This window comes from Dipodomys ordii, unplaced genomic scaffold (assembly GCF_000151885.1).
Source record: "Dipodomys ordii isolate 6190 unplaced genomic scaffold, Dord_2.0 Scaffold31, whole genome shotgun sequence".
Lineage (NCBI taxonomy): Eukaryota > Metazoa > Chordata > Mammalia > Rodentia > Heteromyidae > Dipodomys > Dipodomys ordii.
In genome coordinates this window covers 2,393,784-2,419,365 of record NW_012267247.1, presented here as the reverse complement: position 1 = coordinate 2,419,365, position 25,582 = coordinate 2,393,784, and the positions used below count along the sequence as shown (strand labels likewise).

The following is a 25,582-nucleotide window of genomic DNA, read 5'->3' as shown; positions in this document are numbered from 1 at the left end:
AGAAAAAAGCTGGAAGTGGTGCTGTGGCTCAAGTGGTAGAGCGCTAGCCTTGAGCTGAAGAGCTGAGGGACAGCGCCCAGGCCCAGAGTTCAGGCCCCAGGATCCGCCCAAAAAAAGAAAAAAAAGAAAAGAAATAAAAAGACTAGCTTAGAGTCTCAGGTTTAATTCTGTGACTCACTGTGTGATTTTACTCAATTCGCCTCTCAGATGGCAAAACTCCGTTCGTTTTCAATATGGGGACGATTTGGTGTCGTTCCCAGCAGCTTCGCTAAAGAGACTCTTTTGGCCCTCCGGGCTCACCGTCTGCGCAGACTCCAGATGCACCCGTCAACTCCGCCCCCTGAGCTCAGGACGGCGCGAAAACCCAATTGACAAGAACTCCCGCCGAAGCCCCGCGGCCGAGCGGCGCTCTCCCGCCGGTCCTCGCCCGGGCCCTGGTCCCGAGCGCTCGGCCGGCATCGCCCATCGCCGAAGCTCCCTGTATCTGCGGGCCGCGTCCGGGGGAACCGCGCTGCCCGCCTTTTTCTCGCCGCCTTTTTTTTTGTTTGGTTTTTTTTTCCGCCTTTGACTGCGGAGCTGGGCCCAGCCTCCGCTCGGGTCTGGTGGGCTGTGGCGGACCTGAGCGGGATCCGAAGGCCCAGGGACTCCTCGGCTCGGAGCTGGCCGCCTCCATGGCCTCCGGACAGGCCAGGCTGGGCGGCACAAGGTCCTAAGAGCTGGGATTCGGGGAGGCAGGGAGCATGGTGGGGGTCCTAGCCATGGCGGCTGCAGCTGCTCCCCCTCCCGTGAAGGACTACGAGATTGAGGTGAGGTCCGGGGTTTCTGTCAAGTTTCCTTTCTTCGTCTGTGGAGGGGTGGGGTGGGGTGGGGAAGGTGAGGGGCGGGTGGAAGGCGATCCCGAGGTTTGCCTCCCGGAGGGGAGGAGGGGGAGGAAGGGAGCGATCGTAAAGACCCACCACACAGTCGAGAGATCGCTTGAGAACGTTGCCCCTGTGTGTGGATGAGTGGAAGGCTGGTCAATCCCGACCAACGTGAGCCTGGGAGAAGCTTTCGTGGTCTCAGGAAGTCTGGGATCAACCACGTCCAGTTTCTAGATTTTAAAATGGGGTGGTGGAAAGCGTTGCTTTGGGGTTTGTGACAAGTTATAGAACCTGTGTCAAGTTCTGGGTTCAGCCGAGGGAATCATAGAACTTTAGCGCTGAAGAAGATCTCTCTGAGAAGTCCACAAATCATCCTATTCTAGGAGTTCCATTCAGGATGTCACTTTAAGAAGCAATAAATGTACCTAATAGAGAAATCAGTTTCTCCCAGCCCTAGAGTGTAATATACAGCAGTGAGGAATTCCAGCATGGCATGTTGATGTTCTATATATTTATCCGGTTTCAGGGAAGTACACTAAACAGTCATTATAAAGACGGGGTATACGCCTCTAGGTTTTATATCTTTTCACCTCAGACTGTATCTCTTGTGTTCTTGAAGTAAGCTAAAATGTATTCTCACTTAACTGGGACTCCCGATTTTTTAGAATCCAGTAATTTTTGTCTATTAGAAATTTATTTTTACCGCTATTGTTTGCTAACCAAATGTATTGTTTATTTAGCTTGTCTCAGGTCTGAAGGGCTTCTGGCACTTGAATTATGGGATTTTTGTTTGATTGCTTATATGCTAATTTTTGAACCTTTACTAAGGGGTACTGGAGTTTAAATTCAGGCAGTCACTTGGCTTGCTTGTTTGGCTGATACTCTATCACTTGAGCCACACCTCCAGGCCAGTTTTTTTTTTTTTCTTAACTGGTAATTTGAGATGGAGTTTTGCCAACTTCCCTGCCCAGGCTGGCTTTGAACCACATCCTCAGATCTCAGCCTCATGAGTAGCCAAGATTCCAGGCATGAGCCACTGGTGCCTGGTACCAGCTCTATTCTTGTTAGTTGTATGGGTCTTTTGTTTAGTTTCTGGTTTTGATGCACTTTTTTTTTCTAATATTGTATCAAATGCTCAAACATGCTATAAGATGGGACTTCAACTCAAGGCCTTGGCACTGTTCCTGAGCCTCTTTGTACTAATTGAACCACAATGCCACTTTCAGCTTTTTTGAGTAGTTTGTTGGAGATAAGAGTCTCACCAGGTCTTTTCTGCCTAGGCTGGTGATCCTCAGATCTCATACTCCTGAGTAGCTAGAATTACAGGTGTGAACCCACCGGCATCCAGCTAATATGTGAAGTATTTTGCCAAGACTTCAAATATTTGGCTATTGTTCTTTATCATAGTCATGCTTCATGAATGCTTTTGAAAAATCATCTACTTAAAAAAATAAAAAGAGCTGGGATATAGCTCAGAGGCAAGCACTTGCTTAGCAAGTACAGTGTTCTGGGTTTAATCCCCAGTACCAGGAAAAAAAAAAAAAAGTTGGGTGTTCAAAGCTGATACCTGTAATCCTAGCCACTCAGGAGACTGAGATCTAAGGATTGAAGTTAGAAGCAAGTCTGGGCAGGAAAGTGTGTGAGACTCTTTATCTCCAATTAACTACCAAAAGCCAGTAGTGGAGCTGTGCCTCAAGTGGTAGATTGTTAGCCTTGAGCAAAAAAGCTCAGGGATAGTGCCCAGACCCTGAGTTCAAGTCCCAGGAAAAAAGAAAAATCATTTAGTTAAATTGACAGAACAAAATGGTAAGAATACATATATTAGCATTATGATAGCATGTAAAGAATTGAAAATAATTTGGCATGCTGGTTTTCTGGTCATATAGTATCAAATGTATGTAGGTGTCATCCCCGGTTATCTTAGGTCTGAAATTGAGCAATGTATTATAGTTATGAAGGTTAGGATTACATTACATGTACTGCATAGCCGGTTGGTGCACTTTTGAGAGAGCCTCTCTTCCTCACACCCTCCTGTGTATTTCTTTCTCTCCTTTTTTTTTTTTTTTTGCCAGTCCTGGGGCTTGAACTCAGGGCCTGGGCACTATCCCTGAGCTTCATTTGCTCAAGCCTAGCACTTGAGCCACAGTGCCACTTCCAGCTTTTTCTGTGTTTGTGATACTGAGGAATCAAACCCAGGGCCTCATGCATGCTAGGCAAGGACTTTACCACTAAGCCACACTAAGCCTGAGAGAGCCTCTTTCATGATGGTACTTTCTATGTGGGATGGTAAAGGTAAAGGCTTTTAATAGATTATTTTGTTTAATATCAACTTTGTGATGAGATGATTTCTGTATTCTACAGATGAAAGACAGTAAAAAGCAATTGAAGCAGGTTATCTCAGTCATTTTTGTTTTATTGTGTAACTTGAAAGCTCACTTTCTAATATATATTTTATATGTGTGTGTGTGTGTGTGTGTGTATCATGCTTTTACCAAAGTATTCTTGCTTTTTTTATTTTTTATTTTTTGCCAGTCATGGGGCTTGAACTCAGGGCCTGGGCACTGTCCCTGAGCATCTTTGGCTCAAGCACCACAGCACCACTTTCAGCTTTTTTTGTGTATATGGTACTGAGGAATTGAACCCAGGGCTTCATGCATGCTAGGCAAGCACTCTACCATTAAGCCACATTCCCAGCCCAATGTTCTTGCTTTTTAAAAAATCCATGTATTCCAAATGTTAGATCCCTATTTTATATTTGTATAATTTCACTTATTGAAATAAATGCTTTTTTTCTTTTAAATTGTTAGCCTTGCAAAAAGCGAAGGAAAGATGACAATGACAGATCTTCCTGCAAAACAATTACAAAATATTTATCACCAATAGGAAAGACTGGAGACAGGGTTTTCTCTCCATCGAAATCCAGTAATATTATGCGTTACTTTAGGAAGACTTCACCTATGAATGAGAAGTTACAATCAGCAAAAGATTGCAAGATAAATTTGTCTTCACCATCGCCTACTGACAGTAACAATGACTGTAAGACATCTGTGGAAATGTTCTCAAATATAGAGCTGAAAAAGAAAAGAAAGAGGGTTAATCTATCTCATCAACTAAATAATATTAAAACTGAGACTGAATCTCGAATTGAAATTAGTAATGATGATACTAGGGATGATTATAGTTTAAATAATGATTTTGTGGAGAAAAGTACCTCTATTTTACTTCACAAGAAACCCATAGAGATTGTTGCAGAAAGTTTTCAAGCTAGCAGAAACCAATCAAATACTCTAACCACCAATAAGAGTTTAAAGAAAGTAAATCCTAAACAAGGCACCACAAAAAGCGATTGCAAAAGATTGAGGAAAAGAAAGCACAGAGATGTAATTGATCTACCTGAAAATTTACTCTTGGGAGAAGAACTAAAAGCTTGTAAAGATGGTAAACAGACAATGCCTTCTCTAACTCATGAAACTAAGAGTGTTACAGATTATGCTAATGCTAGTGATCATGAAATTGTCAATTTACATGATAGTACAGTAACTGTCTCCTATGAGGAATTTCTAAAAAGTCACAAGGAAAGTCAAAGGCAACAGATGCCAGACTCTACAATGTCAATTTGTGTTTCTTCTGACACAGTTGAAGTGGCCAAAAGTGATTATATAAGTGAACCAGAAAACTGTGAACTATCTCAGCAGGTACACTTTAAGACAGTTACTGTCCTTGCACAGGTTCACCCCACTCCCCCCAAAAAGATAGGAAAGATTCCCTCAATCTTCTTGAAACAAAAGCAGTTTGAGATGGAGACTAGTTTTTCTGATCCTGAGAATGAACATACAGTTCAGAAAAGGAAATCTAACGTTGTGATACAGGAGGAAGAACTTGAGTTGGCAGTGTTGGAGACTGGAGGTTCAGAAGCTGTGAAACCAAAGTGCAGCCTAGAAGAGAGACAGCAGTTTATGAAAGCATTTAGGCAGCCAGTGTCAGATGCACTTAAAAATGGAATTAAAAAATCTTCAGATAAGCAGAAAGACCTGAATGAAAAATCTTCAAATGAGGAAGAAAGAGAGAATGGTAAAAAATTAAACACGGATAATTCTAGTAGCCAAATGGTTTCAAATAATGACAGTTCACAATCACACATTGAGAAACGAAATTTTCCAAAGGAGAAAAGTAAAAAGTTAAAGAAAAAGGGTAAGAAAACATTAGATGATAGGGATACTTCAGGCGAAAACAGAGAGAGTAATACTCAAATGAGAGAAACAACCTTTTCCTTAAAAAATAAACAAAATCAAAATAAGCATAGAATGAGTTTAAGACAAAAGAAACCAGAAGTTTTCAAAAGCAGTACATTATTTAACAGTGAAAGTCTTGCTTGTGATAACCTTTTAAAGATTCCTCTGAGTGACAATACATCAAGAAAAACCAGTACACCAATTAAAAACAAGATTATGCATTCTAAAGCTGAATTTGAAGATGGACTGATAAATCTTTCTACGTACAAATCAACCAGGAGATCTTTAAGAAATAGAAACATAAATACTTCGGTAGCTCTAAGAGCTACTGATTCCGAAGATACACAAGACAATAGTCCAGTAAAAAAATCTAGCCCATCAGAAAAGCATAGCCTATACACTGCAGAGTTAATAACAGTATCCTCAGATTCAGAAAGTCCTATCAGGTAAGGTTTTGTTTTTGTTCTAATGTTCTGACATTCTACAATATTACTAATTGGAAAGGAAAATATTTTAAGCATTGAAGGATTTGATTTCTTTTCTAGACCACAACTGATTACTAAGAAAAAGAAGGGCTGGGAATGTGGCTTAGTAAAGTAGAGTGCTTGCCTAGCATGTATGAAGCCCTGGGTTTGATTCCTCAGTACCACATAAACAGAAAAAGCTGGAAGTGGTGCTGTGGTACAAGTGGTAGAGTGCTAGTCTTGAGCAAAAGAAGCTCAGGGACAGTGCCCAGGCCCTGAGTTCAAGCCCCAGGACTAGCAAAAAAAGAAAAAACATGATTTCACAATGTTTCCTTTTGTGTATGTGGGTCTGTGGGGCTTAAATTCAGGACCAGGGCACTGTCCTGAGCTGGTTTGCTTAAGGCTAGTGCTTTACCACTTTGAGTCACAGCTCCACTTCTGTTTTTTTTTTTGCCGGTCATGGGGCCTGAACTCTGGGCCTGGGCGCTGTCCCTCAGCTCTTCAGCTCAAGGCTAGTGCTCTACCACTGGAGCCACAGCGCCACTTCCGGCTTTTTCTGTTTATGTGGTGCTGAGGAATCGAACCCAGGGCCTCGTGCTTGCAAGACATGCACTCTACCACTGAGCTACCTTCCCAGCCCCTTCTGTTTTTTTTTTTTTTTATGTTGGTTGTGGGGCTTGAGCTCTAGGCCTGGGTGCTGGCTGTCCCTGAGCTCTTCAGCTCAAGGTTAGTACTCTACCACTTGAGCCATAGTACCACTTCTGGTTTTCTGGTGATTAATTGAAGATAAGAATCCTGGGAGGGCTGGGAAGGTAGCTCAGTGGTAGAGTGCTTGCCTTGCATGCATGAGGCACTGGGTTCATTTCCTCAGTACCACATAAACAGAAGTGGTGCTATGGCTCAAGTAGTAGAGTGCTAGCCTGGGCCTTGTTCTGAACAGCTGAGGGACAGTGTCCAGGCCCAGAGTTCAATCTTCATGACCACCCTCCTCCTCCCCCCCAAAAAAGTCTCAGACTTTTCTGCCCAGGCTGGCTTTGAACTGTGATCCTCAGATCTCAGCCTCCTGAGTAGCTAGGATTACAGGTGTGAGCCACTGGTGCTGGGCTCGCTTCTGGTTTTTGTGTGGTTAATTGGAGATAAGAGTCTCATGGGGACTTTTCTGCCCAGGCTGACTTCAAACTGCTATCCTCAGATCTCAGCCTTTTGAGTAGATAGGATTATAGGCATGTGCCACCAGTATAAAACTATGTTTCTTGTTTTGAACATTCCATTTCAAGTCAATCACAATTTCAGATATATTTTAGATGAGTTGTAAACTTATTTATCACGGTTGTTAACCCTTGGAGAAATATCCAATATGAATCCTGCATATTTAACAAATGGATTCAATAAATTGGAGTTTTATTTCTTGGAGAAAGTAAATACAAGATGAAGTACATACTTACATGGTGGTTCTGGCTAATGTAAGAATGATCCTAAGGCCTAGGATGGTGAATTACTCCTGTAATTCTAGCACTTGGGAGGCTAGAACAGTAGGATCTTGAGTTTGAAGCCAGTTGGTGATTTTCAGGCCAGACTTGGCCAATAATTATACCCCTTTTCAAAAACACACCAAACAGGGCCAGGAAGGTGGCTCAGTGGTAGAGTGCTTGCCTTGCATGCCTGAAGCCCTTGGTTCCATTCCTCAGCACCACATAGCAGGAAAAGCCAGAAGTGGCGCTGTGGCTCAAGTGGTAGAGCACTAGCCTTGATCTGAAGAGCCAAGAGTCAGTGCCCAGCCCGAGTTCAGACCCCATGACCGATAAAAACAAACAAACAAAAAACCACATCAAACAAAAAATATCCTAGGGACCAGTTTTCTGTCAGATTTATTATTAAGCCAGGTGCTGGTGGCTCACGCCTGTAATCCTAGTTACTCAGAAGGCTGAGATCTGAGTATCACTGTTTAAAACCAGCCTGGGCAGGAAAGTAGCTAGAAGTTCATGTGGGAGCCACCAGTGCCCAGCTAAGTTTTATTATTTCTTTCTTTTGTCGGTCGTGGAGCCTGAACTCTGGGCCTGGGTAATGTCCCTCGGCTCTTCAACTCAAGGCTAGTGCTCTACCACTTGAGCCATAGCATCACTTCTGGCTTTTTCTGCTTATGTGATGCTGAGGAATGGAACCCAGGGCCTCATGCATGCAAGGCAAGCATTCTACCACTGAGCCATCTTCCCAGCCCCCAAGTTTTATTATTTCTAAAGACAGTTGCCAGGCACTGGTGGCTCATGCCTGTAATCCTAGCTACTCATGAGGCTGAAATCTGAGGATCACAATTGGAAGCCAGCCCAGGCAGGAAAGTCCATTAGACTCTTATCTCCAGTAAACTACTCAGAAAAAGCTGTGGCTCTCATGGTAGAGCACTAGCCTTGAGCAAAAAGCTTAGAGATAGAGCCCAGGCCCTCAGTTCAAGCCCTGTGTCAGACAAAAAAATTTAAAAAATGTAACAGAAAAGTAATGAATAAATAAAGTTTGGGCCTGGGACCATAGCTTAGTGGTAAACTACTTGCCTTGCATACACAAAACCCTGGGTTTGATCCCCAGCACCACAAAAAAAATATAGTTTAGCAGGCAGGAAGTTTGATAGAGGGGGTGAGATTAGTGGGATTAATTGGACTATAGTATAAATTGTGTGGAGATATATTAATGAAATCCCTTCATGTAATTAGTGTAAGCTTTAAAAAAGTTTACATAGTTTTTAATTGGATTGATGAGAATTGCTTTTTTCCTCATATTTATAATTAAGCCCAGAAATTGAAGCCTTAGTTTGTTCATTTCTATGTTGGAGATTCTTGAACATTACAATTAGGAAAATGTTTCTAAATAATGTTATCTTTTTTTCAGAATGAAATTCATCAGAATTAATACTCCCAGAAAATCAAAGAAAAAATCTAGGAAATTTGAAACAACTGATGAAGATTTTACTTCTCAAACTAGAAAGGTAACTAAAATACTGGAATCCTATTAGTGATACTCTATTTCCTTAAAAAACCCACACTCCTGTTATAAAGTAATAGGTCAAAGATACATATATTTTATAAATTGGTTAACTGCCACTCTATCCTATTTTTTACTATCATCCCATTTTTTCTAGCTAGGTTTTTTTTTTGTTTTTGTTTTTGCCGGTCATGGGGCCTGAACTCTAGGCCTGGGCACTGTCCTGAGCTCAGCTCTTCAGCTCAAGGCTAGCACTCTACCACTTGAGCCACAGCACCAGCTCAAGGCAAGCACTCTACCACTGAGCCACCTTCCCAGCCCTCTAGCTAGTTTATAAAGGTATGAAGATACTTTGCTTTGAGATGTGAACAACTGATAAGGATATTTACTTGGAGAAGCCTTTTTTGGTCATTTTCCTTAAGGTTGCCTATTTGAGTTTGTGGTGCTGTACCAAATCAGTACAGTCCAGGTAGCTCAAATAACAGAAATTTATTTCTCACAGTTCTATGGATGAGAAAGCCCATTTAAGGTCAAGGTGGTAGCAGCCTTAGTGTCTGGCAAAATTGATTTTCCTGACTTGCAATGGGCTGGTGTCTTTCTGTTACCTCACCTGATATAAAGCAAGCAGAGAATAATAATTATATATATATATATTATTTTATTTTATTTTTGTCGGTCATGGAGCTTGAATTCTGAGCCTGAATCCTGTCCCTCAGCTCTTCAGCTCAAGGCGAGTACTCTACCACTTGAGCCACAGCACCACTTCCAGTTTTCTGAATGGTTTATTGGAGATAAGAGTCTCATAGTCTTTCCTGCCCGGGCTGGCTTTGAACCGCGATCCTCAGATCTCAGCCTCCTGAGTAGCTAGGATTACAGGCGTGAGCCACCAGCGCCCGGCATGGAATTCTTATTTCTTTGTATGACTGCAAATATATTTTTTCTATTTTTATTTCTTTGTATTGAATATGAAATATTAGCTGGGCTTTGATGGTTCATGCCTGTAATTCTAGTTACTCAAGAGGCTGAGATCTGAGTATCATGGTTCAAAACTAGCCGAAGTCTATGAGACTCTTGTTTCTTTTTCTTTTTTTGTCAGTCTTGGGGCTTGAATTCAGGGCCTGGGCACTGTCCCTGAGCTTCTTTTGCTCAAGGATAGCACTCTACTATCTGAGCCACAGCCCCACTTCTGGCTCTTTATGTGTGTGTGTTATCTGAGAAATGGAACCCAGGTATTCATGCATGCTAGGCAAGCACTCTACCACTGAGTCACCTTCCTAGACCTGAGACTCTTATTTCTAACTAGGCACAGAAAAAGCCAGTAGTGGTGCTGTGACTCATGTGATAGAATACTAACCTTGAGCAAAAGGAACTCAGGAATAGTGCCCAGGCCCAGAGTTCAAGCCCCAGCACCAGCAAAAAAAATAAAATAAAAATAAATAAATAATCAATATTTGCTGTGATCTAGATTAACAGTTCAAATTTTTATCTAGGTAAGCAGTACTTCAAATATATCAAAAGCAAAACAATTGATTGAAAAGGCAAAAGCTTTACATATCAGTAGGTCAAAGACTACTGAAGAAATCGTGACACCCTTAAGGCGTTCCTCTAGACATCTGGAAAAGGAAAAATCACCGGAATCAGATGTGAGTATTATAAAGCATCTCTTTGGGTAAATTCTGTCCTAGTTTGCTTTTGGGAATGGGAAAAAGTATGATAGCCTTCAGGTGGTAGAAAAAAATACTACTTCTAGTTTTGCTTTAAAAGCCTTTGACTTCCTTTTGATCTCAAAAGAGAGTCTGAACCTTTCTCAAGCCCCTCAGAATCATTTGTAAGCTGAACTAGCTCTTCCGTTTTCCTCAAAGCAATGCTGACTTTTTTTTTTTTGCCAGTCCTGGGGCTTGCACTGTGGGCCTGGGCACTGTCCCTTAGCTTTGGCTTAAGGCTAGCACTCTACCACTTAAATCACAGCACAACTTCCTGCTTTTTCTGTCTATGTGGTCCTGAGGAATTGAACCCAGGGCTTCATGTATGCATGCAAGGCAAGCACTCTACCACTAAGCCACATTCCCAAGAGAAGTCATAAAATAATTCCTTTAGTGAAAAGGTAAAATCCTGACTTAATAAGGAATGAAAAAAAGTTATATGCTGAAGTTGCTAAGAATTATGGTAAGAAGGAATAAGACATCCTAGTTTTAATGTCATAACTAAAGCTGCAATGTATGGTAAGGTAAGTATATATATGAAAAGACCTAGTACATACAGTATTTGAAATTATCGGAAAGGCATTCGCTGGGGTTACTGGATGTATGGTCTAGATAAAGGGGAACACTGTATTAATTTTTCTTTCTTTTTTTTTTTTTGGTCTTAGGACTCTGTAATACTGATAGATTCAAGTCCCACTTGTTTAAAAAAGCCAGAGAAAAATCAGAAGAAACTTCAGTGTTTGAATGATGTGCTAGGAAAAAAGCTTAACAAGTCTTCTGAAAATGTACCTGGTAATCAGATTTAATACTGTTTATACAATAATGTTTTGGGGGAATTTTTCTGAATGCTCTCATAATAGATATTTAATTTCTTGTCTTGTGAAATTTTGGTTGTATTATTTCCATTTTAACAACTAAATTTCTGATGAACTGAGGAATATTTTATTTTTACATTTTAAAAAATTAATTTCTGAGCAGTTTTGGGTTTTTTTGGGTCCGGTCATGGGGCCTGAACTCTGGGCCTGGGTGCTGTCCCTCAGCTCTTCAGCTCAAGGCTAGAGCTCTACCAGTTGAGCCACAGTGCCACTCCTGGCTTTTTTCTTTTTGCTTATGTGGTGCTGAGGAATCGAACCCAGGGCCTCATGTATGCAAGGCAAGCGCTCTACCACTGAGCCACCTTCCCAGCCCCAATCTGAGTAGTATTTTAAAGAGAAGTTAGACATTTTTTTGGGGGGGTAGGTCCGGTCATGGGGCCTGAACTCTGGGCCTGGGCACTGTCCCTCAGCTCTTCAGCTCAAGGCGGGTGCTCTACCACTTGAGCCACAGTGCCACTTCCGGCTTTTTTTTTCTTTTTTCTTATGTGGTGCTGAGGAATGGAACCCAGGGCCTCATGCGTGCAAGGCAAGCACTCTACCACTGAGCCACCTTCCCAGCCCCAGAAGTTAGACATTTTGTTTTTGAGCACTGAAGTTAATTTTAATTTATGGTGTTTCTGTTTCTCTAGTCTTAGGTTTGTAGTTCCCAAACTTGACTATGCATTTAAATTATCTGGGTACAATAAAACTTATTTTTGTTTCAGCATTCAGGGCCTGAATCCTGTCCCTTAGCTTTTTCCACTCAAGGCTTATGCTCTACCACTTGACCCCATCTCCACTCCTGACATTTTGGTGATTAATTGGAAATAAGTGTTTCATGGATTTTCCTGCCTAGGTTGGCTTAGATCTCAGCCTCCTGAGTAGCTAGGAATACAGGCATGAACCATTGATGTCCAGCCAATAAAACTTTGAGGAAGTCTTTAGGTCTTTGCCTAGACATATTAACCAAGAAACTTGAGGTAGGTTATGGAAATCTATAATGGAAAATAAAAGTTTATCCCAGCATATTGGCTCAAGCATGTAATCTAGCTACTTGGGAGGTGGAGATGGGAGGATTATACTTTTTTTTTTTTTATGGGAGGATTGTACTTTGAGGCCAGCTTTGGTATAAAATTCTTGAGACTCCATCTCAACCAATGGCTGGGCATCAAGGCTAGCGCTCTACCACTTGAGCCACAGTGCCACTCCTGGCTTTTTTCTTTTTGCTTATGTGGTGCTGAGGAATCGAACCCAGGGCCTCATGCATGCAAGGCAAGTGTTCTACCACTGAGCCACCTTCCCAGCCCATTGGTATAAAATTCTTGAGACTCCATCTCAACCAATGGCTAAGCTTTGCCTGCAGCTATTAGCACCCATTTTCCCAGCAGGGTGCATCCTGTCATCCCCAGTAACACTGGGAAGATCACTGGATGGCCCAGGCACAAAGTTAGACCTTACCTGGAAAATAACCAATACACAAAGGATTTGGAGCCCTGGGTCAACTAGAGCAAAGCATGAGTTCAATCCTCAGTACCGCCATAACCCAAAAACAAAAGCAAAAAGAAAGCTCCCCTGTTTTGATAGTACTAAGTTAAGGGAAGATATTATGTAGAATTTTTATATTTAAAAAAAAAAGTTCAGTTTTTGTGTTTGGTGCCAGTAATGGGGCTTGAACTCAGCGCATCACTTGCTTGCTTCTTGTCTTGCTTGTTGTCCCTCTACCACTTGAGCCAGGTGTATTGCTGGTTATTTGGAGGTGGAGTTTCATGGACTTTTATGCCCAGTCTAGCTTCATATCATGATCCTTCAAGTCTCAGCCTCATTAGTAGCTAGGAGTACAGGCAAGAGCACCCATCAGCACCCAGAGCTCAGTAAAACAAACTTTGCTTTTTTCAGTTTAACATGTCAATTTATATGTAATGCATCTTGATCAGATTTTTAAAAATTAAATTTAAAACTTAAAAAGAAGCCGGGTTCTTGTGGTCAATGTCTGTGATCCTAGTGATGCTAGTGGCTGAGATCTAAGAATCGTGGTTCAAAGCCAACCATGAAAAAAGCCAGAAGTAGAGTTGTGGCTCAAATGGTAGCTAGCCTTGAATAAAGAAGCTCAGGGACAATGGCTGGGTCCTGAGTTCAAGACTTAGGACTGGCACACACCAAAGTTTAAAAGATATAATTTTGAAAGTAGCTGAAATACAATGCAATCATTAATACTAACCTGATTTTTTTTTTTCTCTAAGGAAAAATGAAAGTTGCTCCTTTATTTCTTGCCAGAAAGACTCAAAAAACAGCCAATCCTGTCCTTGGTTTTGATGAGAGCAGGTCAGTCCAATACAAAATTTTGACACCTTGTATTTATTTATTTGGTCTGATAAGAAAGCATATGAAGTCAGGTGGTGGTGCTCATGCCTGTAATCCTAGCTATTCAGGAGGCTGTGATCTGAGGATCACGGTTCAAAGCCAGCCCAGACAGGAAAGTCTGTGATACTCTTATCTTCAATTAACCACCAGAAGACCAGAAGTGGCACTGTGGCTCAAGTGATAGAGTGCTCACCTTGAGCTGCAGAGCTGAGGGCCAGCCCCAAGGCCCACAGTTCAAGACCCACAACCGACAAAAAAAAAAAAAAAGCATATAAAAGCCAGGCACTGGTGGCTTACCCTTGTAATCCTAGCTACCTAGGTGGCTGAGGTCTAAGGATTATGACTCAAAGCCAGCCCAAACAAAAATGTCCAAGAGACTATTATCTCCAGTTAACCACCAGAAACCAGAAGTGGTGCTGTGGCTTAAGTGGTAGAGCACTAGCCTTGAAGAGCAGAGGGACAGCACTCAGGTCCAGAGTTCAAGACCCACAACCACCACCAACAACAAAAAGAAAACATATGAGGGGCTGGGAAGGTGGCTCAGTGGTAGAGCGCTTGCCTTGCATGCTCGAGGCCCTGGGTTCGTTTCCTCAGCACCACATAAACAAAAAGAAAAAAGCCGGAAGTGGTGCTGTGGCTCAGGTGGTAGAGCGCTAGCCTTGAGCTGAAGAGCTGAGGGATAGTGCCCAGGCCCAGAGTTCAGGCCCCACGACCGGACCCAAAAAAAAACAAACAAGAAAACATATGAATGGCATCTGAAGCTTTAAGTTCATTTTCAGAGATAGTATTTGATAGTGCTACTGAGTCTTGATATTTTTGTAAGTATGTTGGAACTGTCTCTATATAAATTAATACAATAATCAAAAATCAAACCAAAAATATACAACTTCATTTACCAACTTCATCCAATAGTATGTTCCTAATATGTACCGTGTACTGGTTTTGTTACCAAAGATATAGTATTAGGACACATTCCCTGTCATTATGATGTTTATAATCTTGAGGGCAGAAAGTCTATAATTAAACACTAATTAGGGCAACAAATGAAAAATTGGCATTGTGCTAAGGAGAGGTACAAAGTTCTATTAGGGGGGCTGGGAGGGTGGCTCAGTGGTAGAGCGCTTGTCTTGCATGCATGAGGCCCTGGGTTCAATTCCCCAGCACCACATAAGCAAAAAGAAAAAAAGCCAGAAGTGGTGTTGTGGCTCAAGTGGTAGAGCGCTAGCCTTGAGCTGAAGAGCTGAGGGACAGAGTCCAAGCCCAGAGTTCAGGCCCCACAACCGGACCCCCCCCAAAAAAAAAAAAAGCTCTATTACGGATTATATAAAAGGAGATTTCATCTGGTGAAGGAGGACTTTGCTAAAGAAATGGTACCTGAATTGAAACTAAAGGAAGAGTAGGAGTCCTCAATGATGTAGGGAGGACAGGTCTGATATGACCCAGGTAAGAGATAAGATGTTAAAAATGATTTATGAAAAGATATGAGGAAATAAATTTGAAACCTTTTCATTATTAATTAGGTTTGGGTATAGGACTGGGTAAGAGTAAGGATGAACCATGTTCTAGTATATGCAACTGGAGCATGCTGGAAGAAGACTAGGTTTATCATCTTCATGGCTCAGTTATTTTGATTGTTTGAGTTTTTTTTTTTTTTTTGGTCCCTTGTGGGGCTTGAACTCAGGACCTAGGCACTGTCCCTGATCTCTTTTGCTCAAGGCTAGGGATCTACCACTTTGAGCCAGCTCCACTTACAGTTTTCTGGTAGTTTAATTGGAGATAAGAGTTTCTCAGAGATTTTTCATCCTAGACTGGCTTTGAACTGCAATCCTCAGATCTCAGACTCTATTTTTTTTGTGGGGGGGGTCCAGTTGTGGGGCCTGAACTCTGGGCCTGGGCCTGTTTCTCAGCTCTTTAGCTCAAGGCTAGTGCTCTACCACTTGAGCCACAGCACCACTTCTGGCTTTTTTTCTTTTTGCTTATGTGGTGCTGAGGAATCGAACCCAGGGTCTCATGTATGCAAGGCAAGCGCTCTACCACTGAGCCACCTTCCCAGCCCCTTATATTCCTCTTGTAGTCTACCTTTTGCTTTAGTTTAACTATACCTTTGCCAATCTTCCTTCTTCCTTCCTATTAATAATGGAAAAAATTCTTTCTTTTTTTTTTTTGGTTAGTTGTGGGGCATGAACTCTGGACCTGGACACTGTCCCTGAGCTCTTTAGCCCAAGGCTAGTACTCTTCCACTTTGAGCCACAGCACCACTTCTGGTTTTCTGGTGGTTAATTGGAGATGAGTTCATGGAACTTGGGTGCCATTGGCTCATGCCCATCATCCTAGCTACTCAGGAGGCTGAGATCTGAAGATCTTGGTTCAAAGCCAGCCTGGGCAGGAAAGTCGGTGAAACTATTATCTCCATTTAACTACCAGAAAACTGGAAGTGGCGCTGTGGCTCAAGTGGTAGAGCACTTGCTTGAGCTGAAGAGCTGAGGGACAGCGCCCAGGCCCAAAGTTCAAGCCCCATGACTGACATGAAAAAAATAGGTCTCATGGACTTTCCTGCCTAGGCTGGCTTTGAATCGCAATCCTCAGATCTCAGTCTCTTGAGTAGCTAGGATTACAGGCATGAGCCACCTGTACCTGGCATCATATCTCTTTTTTGTTTTGGTTTTTTTTTTTGGGTCCAGTCGTGGGGCCTGAACTCTGGGCCTGGGCGCTGTCCCTCAGCTCTTCAGCTCAAGGCTAGTGCTCCACCACTTGAGCCACAGCAGCACTTAGCTTTTTCTGCTTATGTGGTGCTGAGGAATCGAACCCAGGGCCTCATGCATGCAAGGCAAGCACTCTACCACTGAGCCACCTTCCCAGCCCCTCATACCTCTTTTCTAAGGCTAATTCCTCTAATCTGGCTTCTAGACTCATCTTCTCCTCATTTCACTCAAATAGGAAAAGAAAACAAGTAGAAAGTTTTAAGATAAGCCAAGTAAAATAGACATAAATAATAATTCGTTTCTTACTACCTAGTGATCATAAACAGTACTTGAGTTTGAACTCAAAGCCCTGGGCTTGCTGGGCAGGTATTCCACTACTTCTGTGACATCTCCAGCAACTTATTTTTCTAAAAATAATTGTATTGTTATTATTAAGGTGTTGTTACAGAAAAGCATTTCATAAGTTGGATAATGAGTGCTTTTTATTTTTGGACAATGTCATCGTTGCCTTTCCTTTCCTCTATAAAATTATTTTTGTTTGTTATGTGTGTAGATTTTGTTTTGTTTTGCACTGATGGAGTTGAACCCAGCTCCTTACCATGCTAGGTAAACACCCTGCAGTGAGCTCCATCTTCAGCTATTATAGTCATTTTTTGAAAGCTGGTACTCTTTCTGAATATAAGATAAATGAATATTTAACAATAAAAAAAGCCCTTCTAGTATGGAGGATAAAGCTTAGTGGTAGGATTTGTTTTGTTTTGTTTTGTCGGTGGTGGGCTTGAACTCTGGGCTTGGGCGCTGTTCCTGTGCTCTTAAGCTCAAGGCAAGCACTCTACCGCTTGAGCCACAGTGCCACTTCCAGTTTTCAAGTGGTTTATTGGAGATAAGAGTCTCAAGGACTTTCTTTCCCCAGGCTGGCTTTGAACCGGGATCCTCAGATCTCAGCCTCCTGAGGAGCTAGGATTACAGGCATGAGCCACCAGCAACTGGCAGTGGCAGGATATTTGCCTCGCATTCTGAGGTCCTGGTTTCTGTTACCTAGCATTCCACAAATAAAAGAAGAAAACTCACTTCCATCTAAAAGATAGTGGAAGATGTCCTTTGGTAGATGTCCTTTAAGTAATTTTTTTTCTCTACATACTTGTTTTATTTAGTTTTGTAACATGAGTAGACCTTTGCTTTTGTGATAACCAAAAAATAATTTCATCAGCCAATATCTTAGGTTAATTTTTTTTTTTGGTCGGTTGTGGGGCTTGAACTTTGGGCCTGGGCACTGTTACTCAGCCCTTCAGCTCAAGGCTAGTGCTTTACCACTTGAGCCACAGTGCCACTCCGGCTTTTTCTGCTTATGTGATACTGAAGAATTGAACCCAGGGCCTCATGCATGCAAGGCATCTTCCCAGCAGTTAACTTTTAAATTCAATGTAAAAATATTTTATTTTCTAGGTACTTTGTTCTTTCAAGTGTTAAAATAATCAGCTTTTTTTTCTAAAATCATTTTCTTAAAAGTCAAGATTCATCTGAAAAATCACAGGATTGTGATGTACAGTTTAAAGCAAAGCGTGAGTTTCTCATGAGTGGCTTGCCTGACTCTTTGAAACGACAAATTGCAAAGAAAGCTGCTGCACTAGATGTTTACAATTCAGTAAGTGCCAGTTTCCAGAGAGTTGTTCATGTTCAGCAAAAAGATGATGGTAAGTTTATTATGATCAAATACTTCAATTGTTAGAAGTAATAAGTAACCATTTAATGTAGTTGCTTAAAGAAAAAATGATGACGGAAAAAAAAATGAGACTCAGGGCCAGTCATAGTGAAGCACATCTACGATCTCAACACTTGAGAAGGTAGACAGGAGGATCTGTTGTTCAAGGCCAAGCAGGGCTATATAGTGAGACCCATTCCAAAAAAGAAAAAGTAGCTTAGACTGGGATTGTGGCTTAGTGGTAAAGTGCATACCTAGCATGCATGAAGCCCTGGGTTTGAGTCCTCAGTACCACATACACAGAAAAAGCCAGAAGTGGCGCTGTGGCTCAAGTTGTAGAGTGCTAGCCTTGAGCAAAAGAAGCTCAGAGTCAGTGCCCAGGCCCAGAGTCCAAGCCCCAGGACTGGCAAAAATAAAAGCAACTTGATTTTCTGATCTCATAGCAGTCTTAGGGTTACGTTAGTAGTAATTTGAGATATATATTTTATCCTCTCTTCCTCATCTTTGGACTCAGATTACTAAGGGTAGGGAATTGTAGGTTAGGAAAGAAGCAAAAGGAAGATCTTTGCCTCCTTCCTTATGTTACCCTTATAGCCCTAATGTGAGGGGTACTGAGTGAGCATTGTTCTCTAGAGCGATGTTCTAAAAGAAAGGTAGTTCCTTTCTAAAATCAGAGCCCATGTATGTACAGATCATCTTGAAGACTTTCTCAAAGGTTGGGTGTGTAGCTCAAACATAAAGCTGTTGTCTAGCATGCATGGAGTCTAGTTTTGATTTCCAACACTGTTTTGTTGTTGTTGTTAATTTGATTGATTGATTAATTAATTGATTGATTGTTAATCATGGGGCTAGAACTTGGAGCCTGGGCACTGTCCCTGGGTTTTTTTGCTAAAGGCTAGTGTTCTACTACTTTGATCCAGTTTTCTGGTAGTTAATTGAAGATTAGAGTCTCATGGGTTTTCCAGCTTGATCTGGTTTCAACCTTGATCCTCAGATCTCAGACTCCTGAGTAGCTAGGATTACAGGTGTGAGCCACCAGTGCCTGGCTTTGTCAAATGTTTTTATGTTTGCATCCTTGTTGCACAGTAACATGTACAGTGTATAAACATTAGTTATGATACCTTTTCTCTTTTCCTTTAGGGTATTGGTTATGGCATTTGAAAGCACCCTGTTGTCCTCTGTTAACCAAACTTAGAGAACTGAGTTCTAACATAATAGATCTTTCAAAATGTGTCATTGCTCTGGGTGAATTTTCAACATTGAATTCAAATCTGAAAAGTAATTCTGCTGTCTTGGTAAGTACTAGAAAGCTCATCCATTGTAGGGTGCTTCTTTCACAAATCCCAGAGGAGCAAAGATTGCATGTCTACTTTTGTCTCTTACCATCCTGAAGTATAATGTTTAACAATCCAAATGAAGTACACATCTTTTGGGTAATCAACAAAGTTTTAAAAATTAACAAAAAGGGGGCTGGGAAGGTGGCTCAGTGGTAGAGTGCTTGCCTTGCATGCAGGAGGCCCTGGGTTCCATTCCTCAGCACCACATAAGCAGAAAAAGCCGGAAGAGGTGCTGTGGCTCAAGTGGTAGAGTGCTAGCCTTGAGCTGAAGAGCTCATGGACAGCACCCAGGCCCAGAGTTCAGGCCCCAGGGCAGACCAAAAAAAAAATCAAAAACTAAAAATTAACAAAAGGGCCAGGCACTGGTGACTTCTACCTGTGATCCTAACTACTCAGGAGGCTGAGATCTGAGGATTATGATTCAAAACCAGCCTGGGCAAGAAAGTCCATGAGGGTCTTATCTCTAATAAACCACTAGAAATGCCAGAAGTGGAGGTGTGTGGTTCAAGTATAGAGTGCTAACCTAGAATGAAAAAGCTTATGGAAGTGTCCAGGCTCTGCGTTCAAGTCCCAGGACCAGCACACACACACACACACACACACACACAAAAAATAGAAAGAAAAATTAATAGTACAGCTAGATGTTATTGTGCGCACTTCCCAAAACTTGAGTGGCTAACACAGGAAAATTTCAAAGCCACCCTGAGCTATATAGCAAAATAACAATAACAGAAAAAAAAAGAAACAAAACCTCATTACCAATCTTGAGAAAAAATATTAAATATTATACACCAGTCTAGATATTTTGTAGATCAGCATTATAGTTTAATAAAGGTATAAAGTATTACTCAAGAGAGAAAGTAAAATACAAAAGTAAGTACTTCATATGCTGCATTAATGCAGTGTTGTGTTTAGTGACTACAACTAATCCTACAATGATACTAATTTCTTGTGGACAGAATGTTTGGAGGTTTTGTGATTATTAAATAGATGGGATGGATCTGTTATTGTTCATCTTATTCTTCATTGCAGTTTACAAGGACAAGGAAGGATTTTACTAAAGATGTAAGAAATCTTTTGCTGGAAGAAATGAGATGGTCCAATCCTAACTTTGCTTTTGGAAAATATTTTCCATTGCTTCTCCAAAAACGAATTGAGTACCAGGTGCTTTCTGAGGTCCCTGGCAACCAAGGTTAGTGATAATCTTTACCATCTATGTTAATACTTCAGGTTTGAAAAGAAACAGGAAGCCTTTGACTTAGCTTTTGACACAGAAATAGTCCACAGATAGCCAGGAACTAGTGGTTCACACCTGTAATCCTAGATACTTAGGAGGCTGAGACCTGAGGATCAAGGTTCAAAACCTTGCCCAGGCAAACAAATCAAGAAACGTATCTAAAATTAACCTACAGAAAAATCCCAAAGTGGAGATGTGGCTCAAGTGGTGGAGTTGGCAGTCTTGAGTGAAAAAACTAAAAGAAAGCACAAGGCTCTGAGTTCAACCCCAGTACTGGCATACACAGAAAAGTGGTTCACAGAGACAAAACAAGAGTTATTTAGCTAAAGGAAAGAGTCTCCTGTAATGGAATGTCAGCACTGTCAGCTTTTAGAAAGGTGAACCCAGTGATAGCTTCAATTACTGTAAAATATGAATCACTTAAGGAAAGCCTTAGATGAGGTAATTTTTACCTACATAGCTTTTATAAAAGGCAGTCTAAATAATAAGTCCTCCATCTTACTTTCAGTGTGTTGTATTTGAGTCATTTTATCTTAATGTCTTGAGACTGGAATTTTTGGAAGTAATATAAAGATTATTGAATATTATAGCTTGCTTTGATAAATTAATAAGTATGCGGATTTGTATAATTTCCAAATAGAAAGTCCACAATTTGAGCCTGATGTTAGTCATAAAGAAACCAAAAGGAAACGAGTGGAAACAGGAAATCAGAAGTCAAAAAGAAAAAAGCCAAATGAATATTCAGTAATTCCAGAAAAAATAAAGGGGAAGTCAGAAGATCTTGACAAAAGAAATATCTCTTCTGGGATAAAGCCAGATTCCTCCAAAGGTATATTTTCTATAACATTGCAGAAAAGGGCTGGGAAGGTGGCTCAGTGGTAGAGTGCTTTTGCCTTGTATGCCTGAGTCCCTGGGTTCGGTTCCTTAGCACCACATAAGCAAAAAGAAAAAAAGCCAGAAGTGGTGCTGTGGCTCAAGTGGTAGAGTGCTAGCCTTGAGCTGAAGAGCTGAGGGACAGCGCCCAGGCCCAGAGTTCAGGCCCCATGACCAGACTCCCCCCCGAAAAAAAAAAAAAAACAAAAAACATTTCAGAAGAAACAAACTGCTTTGAGCACATGTAAAGTTGAAGGCAGAAGCAGTAGGAGATAATTTCGTTCTGATAATAGATGTTAACAGGTCTGCAGCAAAAGTATCCTCCATTCTGGTAAACTAGATTTTTCTCGTTCTTATACTTGAACTCTTGTTTTTGCTCTCTCTCTACCTCCAGACTGGCTTTTTACTGGTTAACTTGAGATGTAGTCTCACTCCAGGCTGGCTTCAAACCATGATCCTGCTACTCCTGAGTAGTTAGGATTATAGGCATGAGCCACCAATATATAAAAACAGCCTTTTATAAATAAATAATTCTACAATTCTTTAGTAAGTAGTAAAATCATTTAAAAATGTATACTTCAAGGAATATATAATACCTTAATTTTTACTTATGTTTTTTCTTTAGATTCTGGAATTGAAGACATGCTCTGGACAGAAAAATATCAACCTCAGAATGCCAGTGAACTCATAGGCAATGACTTAGCTATAAAAAAATTACATAGGTTAGTACAATTTTTGAAAAATATTAGAATTTATTATAGAGTTATATACTTCATGGGAAAATAGTTATAAACAGAATTTTAAGTAAAAAGTCTCTTTTTTTATATTTCTTTTGTTGTTGAATGACACTCATTTTATTTTATTTATTTATTTATTTATTTTGGTCTGGTCGTGGGGCCTGAACTCTGGGCCTGGGCGCTGTCCCTCAGCTCTTCAGCTCAAGGCTAGCACTCTACCACTTGAGCCACAGCACCACTTCCGGCTTTTTTTCTTTTTGCTTATGTGGTGCTGAGGAATCAAACCGGCCTCATGAATGCAAGGCAAGTGCTCCACCACTGAGCCACCTTCCCAGCCCATGACACTCATTTTATTTTCATTCTTTACCCCTCCCCTCATTTTGAATTGGCATTAATGAGAGTTTAATTCTGACATGTCCATATATGCATGCAATGGATCTTGATTAGACTCAGACCGCCATTATTCTCCCTCCTTTCTCACATTTCTACTCCCTAGAGTTTCTATTGAGACTTTATTATATACCTTTCCAGGAAAAATTGTGTGTATGTTTTTTCCTTTTCTTTTTGGTATCAGTTCAGTGGCTTGAACTCAAGGGCTAAGCACTGACCCTTAGTTTTTTCTCTCAGAGCTGGTGCTTTACCACAACTCCGTTTGGCTGGTGGTTAATTGAAGATAAGCCTCTCACAGACTTTCCTCCCTGGGCTGGCTTTGAACCTTGGTCCTCTGCTCTCCGTTTCCTGAGTAGCTAGGAGTGAACCACTGGCTCCCTGCTTTTTCTTAAGAATATAACCAGTGATACACTGAGTACCCTGTAGTCTTGTATATTTAAGAGAAAAGTACTTCATTTTAAAACATTCATGCCCATGTAAAAATATTTTACTGTTGATTTAGAAGCATTATGGAGTAATAGGGCATAATTTCCTCAGCAATCCTTTTAACATAAGGTAAATGATGTCTGTATGGCAGTTGGTTGAAAGACTGGAAAAGGAGAGCCGAATTGGAAGAAAGACAGAATTTGAAGGGAAAACGAGACGAGAAGCTGGAAGGTATTTGAGTCATCTTTGCTCATTTCACTGAACTTTTCTAGAGTCAAATTAAGTCATAGTGTTCTAACATTTCTAGGTTGGCATTTTGTACTGGATCTACTTTTTGTAAATTAGTTTTTCTCCATTCTTTGGCAAAAATAAAATCAAGACAATTGTGATATTTGATCCCTGAGTTTCATGAGGTAGAATGACTTTCGTGAGCATCTAATAATTTTCTATGCATTTAAACAACTTTTCAGATTTTTCAGATAGGATAGACCTTTACAGCAGTTCAGATGAAGAAGAGAGCCGTCTTTGCAATACTGTTCTCATAACAGGACCAACAGGAGTAGGAAAAACTGCTGCAGTGTATGCTTGTGCTCAGGAGCTTGGATTTAAGGTTAGTAGAGCTGCAATGGAAAAATGCTAATGTAATGATTACTCTTCTATAAAAATTTTAAATCACTGGGCTGGGAAGGTGGCTCAGTGGTTGAGTGCTTGCCTTGCATGCATGAGGCCCTGGGTTTGATTCCTCAGCACCACATAAGCAAAAAAAAAAAAAAAAAAGCCAGAAGTGGCACTGTGGCTCAAGGTGCTAGCCTTGAGCTGAAGAGCTGAGGGACAGCGCCCAGGCCCAGAGTTCAGGCCCCACAACCAGACCCCCCAAAAAACTAATAATAAATAAAATAAAATAAAAATTTTAAGTAGTTGCACAAAAGGGTTTCAAGTCAGATTATGAGTAAATATGTTTTGATCAATGTCATCCCTTCCATCATTCTCAATGATTACTCTTAAATAAAACCCCCAGCATTTGTAGTGGAACATGCTTAAAATCTCATCATGCAAGAATGTGAGGCAGGAAGATCTCAAGTTTGAGGCTACCTTGTGCTACATAGAAAATTCCTGCCTGAGAAACAAAAAGGAAACATAAGCCATTCTATTTTGCATCTATTCTTCTTTCAGATATTTGAAGTGAATGCCTCTTCCCAGCGCAGTGGTCGACAAATTCTGTCTCAGTTGAAAGAAGCTACTCAGTCCCATCAAGTAGACAAGCAAGGTGTAAATTCACAGAAGCCCTGTTTTTTTAATAGCTACCACACTGGCAAGTCACCAAGTAAGTACTGGACATTGAACTCTGAGCCACACACTTGGTGGCAGGCACTTTACCATTTGAATCATTCCCTTGTCCTCAAACCCATTACTTACAAAGTTTTCCCAGTCATTGTATTATTAATGATACTTCACAACGGACTCATTAGGGTTTTTTTTTCTTTTTGTCAGCCATGGGTTTGAACTCAGGGCCTAAGTGATGTCTTTGAGCACTTGCTCAAGGCTAGAGCTTCACCACTTTGAGCCCAGTTTCACTTCTGGGTTTTTTTTGTTTTTTTTTTTGCTTGTGGAGCCTGAACTCTGGGCTGGGCACTGTCCCTCAGCTCTTCAGCACAAGGCTAGCGCTCTACCATTTGAGCCACAGCGCCACTTCTGGCTTTTTCTGCTTATTTGTTGCTGAGGAATCGAACCCAGAGCCTCATGAATACAAGGCAAGCACTCTACCAATTAGCCACCTTCCCAGCCCCTCACTTTTGGTTTTTGAGATAAGAGTCTAGTAGACTTTTCCTGCTTAGACTGGATTTGAACCATGATATTCAGATCTCAGTTTCCTGAGTAGCTAGGATTACAAACTAGGCTTGAGCCACTAGTACTTGGCTCATTAGGGATTTAAAATAATAATTTTATAATTCTTTTGGTCTTTTGGTATTTATTAGTTGGAATTCTTTTTTTGTTGTTGTTGTTGCTCGTTGGACTTGAACTCTGGGCCTGGGCGCTGTCCCTCAGCTCTTCAGCTCAAGGCGAGCGCTCTACCACTAGAGCCACAGTGCCACTTCCTATTAGTTGGAATTCTGAGAAGCACTATTCTTTACCAACTATTGCCTCATGTTTAATATTCTTTTTTTTTATTGTGAAAATACTGTACAGAGGGGTTACAATTACATGGGCAAGATATCATGTTTAATATTCTAATTCTTGTTTTCCCCAAGGCTTTTACATCATGGGGTTGCAGGTTTGTTTTTTTCTAAATGTTTTTATTGGGATTAGATGATTACATAAATTTCACATATTTCATAGTATTGTAGAATAGTGAGTGATACTTAAAGTCACAAATACATTTTAACCTTCACAATTATCTTTATCATGGTCTATAAAATTTGTGAATTCTTTTTTTTTTTTTTTTTGGTCAGTCGTGGGTCTTGAACTCTGGTTCTGGGCACTGTCCCTGAGCTCTTCAGCTCAAGGCTAGCACTCTACCACCTGAGCCAGAGTGCCATTTCCGGTTTTCTGAGTGGTGTATTGGAGATAAGGGTTTCTCGCACATTCCTTCCCAGTCTGGCTTTGAACTGTGATCCTCAGATCTCAGCCTCCTGAGTAGCTAGGATTACAGGCATGAGCCACAGGCGCTGGCTAAAGTTTGTGAATTCTATGACCTTTGACACTGCAACTATTTCTTCCACATGAGGTGATA

At 41.0% G+C, this 25,582-nt stretch overlaps 1 protein-coding gene across 1 annotated transcript in view; it reads left to right on the top strand.

Annotated features, from left to right (window-relative positions):
- The first annotated feature begins 740 nt into the window (after nucleotides 1–740).
- Nucleotides 741–25,582, top strand: part of Atad5 (ATPase family, AAA domain containing 5) — a 47,346-nt gene continuing 22,504 nt past the window's right edge. The window contains 14 exon segments of the mRNA XM_013016286.1: nucleotides 741–806; nucleotides 3,668–5,538; nucleotides 8,437–8,533; nucleotides 10,020–10,172; nucleotides 10,898–11,024; nucleotides 13,327–13,408; nucleotides 17,659–17,843; nucleotides 18,992–19,146; nucleotides 20,221–20,380; nucleotides 21,066–21,254; nucleotides 21,924–22,020; nucleotides 23,003–23,082; nucleotides 23,322–23,461; nucleotides 24,025–24,175. Coding sequence (XP_012871740.1) covers nucleotides 741–806; nucleotides 3,668–5,538; nucleotides 8,437–8,533; nucleotides 10,020–10,172; nucleotides 10,898–11,024; nucleotides 13,327–13,408; nucleotides 17,659–17,843; nucleotides 18,992–19,146; nucleotides 20,221–20,380; nucleotides 21,066–21,254; nucleotides 21,924–22,020; nucleotides 23,003–23,082; nucleotides 23,322–23,461; nucleotides 24,025–24,175 — 3,553 coding nt within the window.